Source organism: Octopus bimaculoides, chromosome 5 (assembly GCF_046866305.1).
Source record: "Octopus bimaculoides isolate indiv1 chromosome 5, ASM4686630v1, whole genome shotgun sequence".
NCBI classification, from domain to species: Eukaryota; Metazoa; Mollusca; class Cephalopoda; order Octopoda; family Octopodidae; genus Octopus; species Octopus bimaculoides.
In genome coordinates this window covers 51719697-51729725 of record NC_142932.1, presented here as the reverse complement: position 1 = coordinate 51729725, position 10029 = coordinate 51719697, and the positions used below count along the sequence as shown (strand labels likewise).

Sequence of the window (10029 nt, the reverse complement as noted above, 5' to 3'; positions counted from 1 at the left end):
TACCTATGATAATGTCAAATGAAAAAAAGGAAACATAATTTAATAAAACATTTAGTTATCTCTGTACCTTTAGGGCAGATACAAGTAGCTTTATTATTGACCATCCGACAGCTGCTATTCGACCCTTGACAATGGTTTGCTGTTTGACATGTATCAATTTTAAGTTCACAAGTCTTTCCATAATAACCAGATGGACATCTAAGAAAAGATGCAATAAAAATTACAAAAATAGTGAAATCTTGAGATACTTTACACATTTTAGAGAAAAAATATTCATGGAATGAAGGCACATTAATAAAATATAAGATACTTGAGTTGACACAAAGGATTCCTGCGTGTTGCTCAAAGGTCAGGCCAGTTGTGGGAACATGCACTGTTGCAGTACATTGCTGCATTTGTCATTTGGTTGTATATTCCTAGGTAACCTGTGGAGCAAAGTTCCAGTCAGTTCCCATCTCCACACAATACCACCTCGTTTGCTGTGACCATGTAGCTCATGGCCAACTAATACAAGCTGTTAACTCAGCCAGATCTCTCAGTGAAGAGAACATGGTAAGTAGGGTCTAACTCAACAAATTGAGCCACATAGCCAAACAGTCTGAGCTAGCACTCTCAAATCATATGACCAATGGTAACCATTATCCTGCAAAGCATCCTAGTACCAAAGACACAGACATAAGAATTCTTTTCATTAAGAAGCAGGGCCTGAATGCAGATTTGTGTAGCTTATTATGATACAGAAGCTGCTGTCATACAATTTAATAGGCTAAAGTTATCCAAGCTTCCAGACTATTTTGTTAAACTAAGTGACGAGCTAAGTTTACCAACCATGTAGGCAATGCAAAGAGCTAGAATAAAAACTGCAAGGCATCAGTTTTGAAAACTTTGCCATAGCTGATCTCAACCCTAGATAAGAAAGGAGGAGAGGGAGTAGACATTGGTTAGCAGTCCTGCACAATCAATTTTCTACATTGCTACTGAAATGTCAACAAGAGAAGACATGAGACCAGTTATAATAAGGAGAGATGGTCCTCAGAGATTGCCTATGAAGCAATTAAGTTATAAAGCTGAGAGAAAGAAGCACTGGCCAACTCCAACACTGGGGGACAACTGCAATCCATTGCCAAAGATTGAAACAGATGGCGATCTCTTGATGGTGCTCTTGCCCTCCATGCTTCACATAGACTCCAAGGAATTAAGTATCTGCTCCAATGGTCTTACAGTTCTACCAATCCATCAATCAAGGTAGTACTTTATTTATTGACACTTGGCAGGATGAAAAGCAAATTGATTTTGGTAGGATTTGAACTCGGAGCACTGGATATCAGAACATAGACTGCAAGACATTCTATGAGATACTCTGACAAATCTACCCCATTGTTGTTGTTGCTGGTGGTGTAGTGGCAGTAGTGGTGAGTTTTCTTATCAGATTTTTCCTTGTAAACAACAAACCAAAAAGGAAGAATTGCGATAGCATCAAATGAGATGCTTTATTCCATGTATCCCATCTCTTTGATGGCAATGCTTGTCACAACACTGGTGCCAAGTTTTAATGCCCTACCCCACCAGCCTTTCTCTTGAACAACATCAGTGGTTAAAGTGGGAAGGGTTGCAAGTATTGACAACTACAGGTCTTCCTTCATCATCATCATCATCATCATCACCATCTTTTAATGTCTCCCCCTCATGCTGGCATGGCTTGGGCAGTTTGACAGAATCTGACAGATCATAGAACTATGTCATGCTCACCATACCCAGGTTTGTGGCTTGGGTTGGGAGAGCATTTAAAATGTTAATCCTTAATCTTATGAGACATCCAGAAACTCTGGATATGAGACAAGTAGTTTTCAACTTAGGATTATAGCTGTTAGAGGTAACTTAGCATACAAGTAAAGAAAAACATTACTTCAGTTTGTAAGGAATTATTTAAATTTGGTGCATGACTTAGTAGTTAAAGTGCCAAGCTGACAATCTTGAGGTAGTGAGTTTGATTCCCAGACCAGGTTGTGCATTGTGTTCTTGAGCAAGACACTTTTTCATGTTGCTCCAGTTCACTCAGCTGTAAAAATGAGGTGTGACATCATTGATGCCAAGCTGTATCATTCTTTGCCTTTCCCTTGGATAACATCAGTGGAATGGAGGTAGGAAGCTGGTATGCCTGGGTGACTGCTGGTCTTTCATAAGCAACCTTGCCTGGACTTGTGCCTCAGAGGGTAACTTTCCCATGGTCATTCATGACCAAAGAGGGTCTTTACCTTTACTTAAATTTGGTGGTAGTAGTTATGGGGCAGCAGGGTTATTGGTGGTGGTGATAGTAGTGATGACAACGCTGATGATGACAAAGACTATACCTACAACAATGATGATGGCAAGGACGGTGCTGCAGGAAGCGGTAGTGATAAGGATAGAGATGATGATAATAGCAACAATATTAACCCTTTTAAGTCCGAAATGATATAAGTAAAGACATTGACTTACATACAATGCGAGGAGTTTCCACTCTGAAGACATGTAGCCCCATTTGAACAATTTTTACTATCACATTCATTGACAAATGCTGATAAGCATGGACATGTACCATTCTCTTGGGTACCTTGGCAAGGATTTTCCTGAAACAATAAATAAAATATATATGTATATAAGAAAACGGTAAATAAATAAAATGTAAAGCACAATGCTGAAGACATTTAGTTGTGTTTTTACTAATGATAAAGTAGATAACTCTACTTATCTCAGAATGTGTGTATCTAACAACAGGGTCAACTCCAACTATGGAGCTTCTCTATAGTCATTTGGCCTGATGAAAATAGCAGACAAATTAATTTCAAATCACATTTATTATTTTAAAAGAAAGTTTATATTTGACAGGATCTGGTGGGTTAGAGGACTGTGATGTGGCCAGGATTTATGACTCAGAAAGGATCTTTTCAAGTATAGATCCTTAGTCTCATGTGACATTCAGTGGTTCTGGATATAACATTAAGTGTCTTCGACATAGGATTATAACTGTTTGAGGTACCTTAGCTTAACATATAAGTAGAAAGAACTACCCCCAGTTTATAAGGAACTACTTAGATTTAGTGCTAGGGAGATCAGTAGAAGTTATGAAGAGGGTGGTGGTGGTGGTGGTGTAGAGCCGTTTTAATCAAGGAAGCTCTTTCTTCATTAACATAAGCGTCTAGGTAAAGGAAATCCTCATTATAATATGAAGTCCAATGCTGCTTACCTTACAGTAAACTCCAGCTATGCCATTGGCCAAACAATTATGGTTTCTTGGATCAAAATCAGTGCAGTTGTTTGTTACATTAAAAGAGCAGACAGAATGCGTACAAGGAGAAACATTACAAGTTCTATTTTCTTCAGCTGTAAATGTAAGTGAAAAAACTTTATTTAGAAGACAAAATGCTATTTTTTGGAAGAATAATAAGTTATTAGAGTTACCAGTTTTGTTGGTATTGGTCAGCAGGATATTTAATATATATATCAGTGCTTTAATTTTAGCAGAACAAATAAAATAGCCATCTAAGTGTCAAGCTCAATGCAAATATAGTGAGAAACAAATTTATTGTAGCATTCATATTAGGAATGTCCCAGAAAAGAATTACTGGACAGGTTTTATGGGCAAAACCTACTGGCTAGAAATCTAAAAGACTATAAACAAGATGGTTGGATAACATCCATGAGCTTGGTTGGCCTTGTTTGGGGATCCAGTTGGATCAATTGGACACTATTGCTACTGACAAGATCTGATGGAAGGCAGCGTACTTGAGGACTCTTCCCCTACGACCTTCCAGGAATAAGCAAATGAATAAATGACGAGAGAGATTAACTGGAGATAATATCTCTTAAAGATGTGCTGTGTTTAAAAACACAGAATATATATCAGAGGCAGATGCAAGTCAGCCTAGTAGTGGCTGGTCAAAATGCTAAATGCACATCTCTGCCTTGATGGGCATGTACACACAACCAACTGCATGTCAAGACAAAATCAATTGCTACTGATATTAGTAGAAACAGTGAATGAACATTCATTAGTGTTGCTAATAATTTCCTGACTGAATAAAAATCTGTTATGTGCAATAGAACAATATTCATACAAACACACAAAACATACAAAAATATTGAATACTCAGAAGTAAAAACCAAAATAAAATATATCTGTATAAAACTGATTAGTGAGAATATTAAATCACATGTACCTCGGGAAAGTGTCTTCTGCTATAACTTCAAGCAAACCAATGCTTTGCAAGTGAATTTGGCAGATGGAAACTGGGCAAAGTTTGTTGTACATGCACACACACACACTAACATATATATATATATATATATATATATATGAGGGGGTACCCCAAAATAACTAGAAACATTCTCTATGGGACAAACCCATTGTAGTTCAGGATTCTACTGCTAGATGCCACTTGATGTGACCCTCAGGCAACAGTCTGCTGACTGGCATTGCCAAATAAAGTCCTACTGCCATGTGAAGTGTCTTTGATTTACAGTGCTTCTCCCCTGTTTGTTGATTTTTGCAATGGCTGAAATGAGGGAACAGTGTACTTCCATGAAATTCTGTTTTCTGCATGAGAAAACAGCGACCGAAACAGTTGTCATGCTTCAAACAGCTTACAAGGACGCTGCCATGAGAAAAAACACAAGTTTGTGAGTGGCTTCTATGCTTCACTTGTCTCTTGAAGCCCAACTTCATTCAGGATGACCATCAACCTCCTGAACAAATGAAAACATGAAAATTCATGAACTGATCTTGGAGGATTGTCACCAAACAACTGACGAACTTGTTGATATGACTGGTGTGTCCTGGAGTATCTGCCAACGAATTTTGAGTGAGGAATTGTGAATGGAAAGAGTTGCAGCAAAATTTGTACCTCACTTGCTCACAGGAGATCAAAAGCTGTCACAATTGAAGGCATGTTGTGAACTGAAAGAACAGCTGGAAGTTGATCTGGACCTTTTTTCAAAGATCCATCACAGGTAATAGAAGCTGGTGCTATGGAATGTACAGATGTGGAAGAGGTGAAGAAAAAACAATGAGAGCGTTAAAAGGTATCACTTCACAAGAGTTCCAGCACTGCTTCGAATAGTGGAAAACGCGCCTGGACTGATGCATTGCTTCACATAGAGAATACTTTGAAGGCGATGAAAGTGTAAACATGTAAAACTAGGTGAATAAAATAACTTGCAAAATTCTAGCTTCTTTTGGGTACTCCCTCATATATATATATATATATATATATATATAAATATATATACTTTTATTCTTTTATTTGTTTCAGTCTTTTCACTGCAGCACTGCCTTTAGCCGAAGAAATCAATACCAGGACTTATTCTTTGAAAGCCTAGTACTTATTCTATCGGTCTCTTTTGCTGAACTGGTAAGTTATGAGAACATAAACACATCAACCTCAGTTTTCAAGTGATAGTGGGGAAACAAATACAGACACACAAATATATACATATATATACAAATACACACACACACACACACACACACACACACACACACACACACACACACACATATATATCGTCTGTAAAAAACATAAATCCGAAAGGAGCACACTCTAAGGGGCCAACAGGTCTTGGGATCTGACAATACGCCATAAAGCTAAACCCTTTATGGACAGAAAACATAAGGTAATCCCACAAACCGGTCTTCCTCATATATTTCAGTGAAGCTTTACATAGTGTTGCATCGTTATTGACTGCTATTTCCAGCAAATTTTGGTGCCTTGTCGTATCACTATTTCTTATTTATGATTCTACCTGTATGGTGATTTACTTGGCTGGAAAGTAATACTATTGTATTGCAATGATATTTAAAATTTATATATATATATATATATATATATATATATATATATATATATATATATATATATATTCAACTAACAAAATATCTTGAGTTTCCAATGAAGAAGCTTTGTTTCTAGGTTAAGATCAGTTTTGCTTTCCTATCAGAAAGAAATTTTAAATACAAAACCATCACACACATAAACACACACAAACATGCATGCACACACAAATGCATACGTGCACACACAAACATAAATGTACATGCTCACATGCACACATACGCATTATATAAGTGTCGTGGCCAATCAGAATAGACAATGAATGACTCAGTAGACAGCATTTAAATGTTTTAACTAATTATTTTTAGGTGGCAAGCAGACATGGGCACCCTCTCAGCCCTCCCACCTCTGACCCAGAAAAACATCCAGGATGTGTCAGCATGAGAGAGAGAGAGATGGAGGACCAGAGGGTGATAGAGGGGAGAATAGTGAAAGAGAAAAAGAAAGAACTATGTCAGCATTCATCTGGTATGTTTTTATTGACCATAAAAATATAGAAAGCAAATTTGACTTCTGCTGCATTTGAACACAAGGCACAGAGACCTAAAATAAACAGTGCAGCATGTGTTACCCAATGCTCTTATGAGTCTGCCAATTAACATTTTACATACATACATACATACACACATATAAATACTCACTAACATACACACACTCATACAAACACATGTTAAATGAATTACTGAAACATTATTTACCTTTAGTTTGATTGGAATTAGAGACACATTGGTATATACCTTTGTCTTCTTGACATACAGTTCCATTTTGACAAGTGAGATTGCCACAGGCTTTAGAATTATATTGGCAAAGGGACTTATCATGTCCTGGAGGGCACTGACATGAAATAGTACTGTTATTTTCAGTGCAAGAATTTACAGGAACACATAGTCCATTATTATCTGTTTAAAAAAAATTAGCTGAAAGGAATTACTTTGGCAGATTTATTAGTATAATGACTTTTTTTGTATTATTGATAGACAGTGAGATGTATAGGTGAAGGAAGTTATCCATCTATAGAAGTGATGTCACTCTAAGAAATTTGGAAAATGGGAGAGAAGAGACAGAAACTCATCTGTGTCACTTTAGGGTGCAATCTACTGGGTCTTTTATGCTTTAGTGTGCAATCTAACCCTAACCCTTAACCTGAACCCAAACCTTACCCTAAATCTAACCCTAACCTTACTCTAAACCCTAACCTTACACTAAACACTAAACTATATCCTAAACTCTAACCATGACCCTAACTCTAAACCCTAACCTTACACTAAATGCTAACCCTTACCCTAAACCCTAACCCTAACTCTACACCTTACTTCTAACCCTAATCTTAAACCTTAACCCTTACCTCTACACTAGGGGTTCTCAACCAATTTTTTGTCTACAGACCCCTTTGATTCACATTCTACTTGTGTGGATCCCCATAACCATTTGCTGCTTAAAAAATCCTTTCATATTTTTATAATTGAATATTATTAGGACTTGTGTAAAAATTTCTTAATATTTTGTGTTTTGTGGACATATAATCAATTTAATGTCTGAAGTGAAATTTTTTTCATGGTCCCTGAAAAATTACCATGGACACCCAATTTACTATATTGCATCCATAAGCTCACCAAAATCTTATATGGACCCTAGTTGAGAACCCCTGCTCCACACCATAACCCTAACCCAAATCCAGATCAGATCTTTTCACAATGTAGACTACATACTAAAGTAGCACAAACTCATCTCAGCACAACAGCTACCACAGTTGAAGGCTCTAATAAAAAATATCACCAAATATTTAAATTAAAGGAAAAAATATACAGATTTGAAAATGATTGGAGCTCAGACAGATATTTAAAAGCATTGAGCAATAAATAAATGCTTAAAATGATTATAAAATTACAGATTTTTAAAAATGATTTGGAAAGTATAAAAATTTTAGAATAATCTGAGAAGTTTTTAAAATTATTACAACAAAATACAGTATTTTTTTTAATTTTGGAAAAAATGTACTGGAATTTTTTTGATTATTGAGGAAAAGTAGTTATTTTAAACATTTGAAAATGTATATGGATATCTAAAATGGTTAGGAAACCAAACTAATTTTTTTTAAATGGTTTGGAAAATACAAGTTTTTAAAATTATTGGAGAAATATAGTTTTATTTTTTAATAACAGAGAGAAAATATATAGGCTTTTACAATAATTAGGAAAATGTAGAGACGTTTTAAAAATAATTGTGGAAAAAATGAGATTTTTAAAATGACTGAAAATATACAGGTTTTGAAATTGTTTAATAAAATATAGAGAGATTTAAAACAAATATGTAAGATATTCTTAAAAAATATAAACCATTTAGTGATTAAACTGGCCATATTTAGCCAAAATATTCTACCCATTTTATTTTCAAACAAGCCAGATCTGGCTTCTGAAACCTACCCTACAATGTCAGTCTAAAACTTAAGTTACTTCATCAAAATCTCAAAGCTACAAAATAATACATGATAAATTTAAAACAATGTTAATAAATAAGCATTACATTTGACAGAATAATCTGAATGCTAAAGGGTTAAACAGTTAAAAGTCAAAATTTTAACCAACCTTTGTAGAAATTTGGATAACATACACACATAGCATTGTTTGTGGAGAAGTCTGGAATACATTTTGAGTTTGTACAGTTAACAAGACTACATGGGTCACCATACAATTCACAGAATCTTCCTGAGAATCCTGATTGACAACTGCAGTTAAACATGTCTAGTAGATCTGTACAGGTACCATTATTCAAACATGGACTGGATTGACATTCATCTAAAAGACAACATTAATATCAAACTTGAATAAGTATTATCTACACAATTTCACTTTTGCTTTATTATGAAATGAAAGATTATAATCTTCACTGGTAACAGATATTTTTTTAATGAATTGTCTGATCAACACCTTTCATTTACAATATATTCTTTATCCTCGAGAAACGGAAGAACATAGCTATTTTCTCAGTTAACCTGCAATCTGCTTGCAATATAAATGTGTTGCATATCCAACAGTTCATACTACCTAACCACTGTCAATATTTTCTGTTTAATGCTCATAAAATTCATTCATGTTGGTGCCACATAAAACACACTCATGGTGATGCCATGTCAACTGTACTTGTGCCAGTACTTTGTAAGAGCACCTATGCCAGTAGCATGTAAAGGGTACCTAGCACACTTTGTAAAGCGGTCGGCATCTAGAAGGGCATCCAACCATAGAAACCATGCCAAAACAGACAGTTGGAACCTGGACAGCTCTCTGGCAGGCCAGCTCTTGTCAAACCATTCAACCCATACCAGCATGGAAAATAGACGTTAAACAATGATCTCATTACTATATAACATACTTCTTCCAAATACAATACAAATCTGACTTTTGATGGGGTGAGGACCTTGATTATTTTTTCTTTCCATCAGAAATAGTAGCTTTTTGAACTTCTACCTCTTCTTTATTCTAATTATACAAGCATGGCTGTGTGGTTAAGTAGCTTGCTTTGTAATCACATGATTACAGGTTCAGTGTCACTGTACAATATCTCAACCATGTGTCTTCTACAATAACCACAGGCCAACCAATACATTGTGAGTGAACGTGGTAAATGGATACTGCATAGAAGTCCATCATGTGTGTGTGTGTGTGTGTGTGTGCATGAATCTTTCTGATGACACTTGACAGCTGATGTCGGTTTATTTACATCTCTGCTTCCCTGTAACTTGGTGGTTCTGCAAAACAGACTAATAGAATAATTACCAGACTTTAAAAAAATAATAAGTTCTAGGGTCAATTTGTTTGACTAAATCCACCATGACCACACTCCAGTGAGTGTGACCCAGTATCACTGCAGCCCAATGACTGAAACAAGTAAAAGATAAAGATATCTTGTCAATGTATCCACCTACCTGTCCTAATTATGTTGCCAACATAACAGAAACTTATCTCTTTCATTTATCAAGTTTTCAGAGCAGTTTATGCACTTCATTTCATTGGCTCTCCCAGTGCTAGCTATTCCTCTGTATGTAGCATACCAGAAGTACTATTTCTCAGTCATTTTACAAAGAAATTCCACTGAATTGTTAAATATTCATTGCCTGTATTGACCACATAGTTTTAAGTTGTAACCAAATTCCCTGCCCAGT

At 35.7% G+C, this 10029-nt stretch overlaps 1 protein-coding gene across 5 annotated transcripts in view; it reads right to left on the bottom strand.

Annotated features, from left to right (window-relative positions):
- Positions 1–10029, bottom strand: part of LOC106881248 (uncharacterized) — a 297452-nt gene that overhangs the window by 84205 nt on the left and 203218 nt on the right. For all 5 annotated transcript variants that reach the window (XR_008264114.2, XM_052967796.2, XM_052967797.2 and 2 more), the window contains exons 33-37: positions 8456–8665; positions 6569–6769; positions 3227–3363; positions 2479–2609; positions 68–198 (exon numbers count right to left, since the gene is read on the bottom strand). Coding sequence is in view for 4 of the 5 variants with exons in the window: in XM_052967796.2 (XP_052823756.1) it covers positions 68–198; positions 2479–2609; positions 3227–3363; positions 6569–6769; positions 8456–8665 (810 nt within the window). In the remaining variant the exon portion in view is untranslated. The remainder of the gene's footprint in view (positions 1–67; positions 199–2478; positions 2610–3226; positions 3364–6568; positions 6770–8455; positions 8666–10029) is intronic.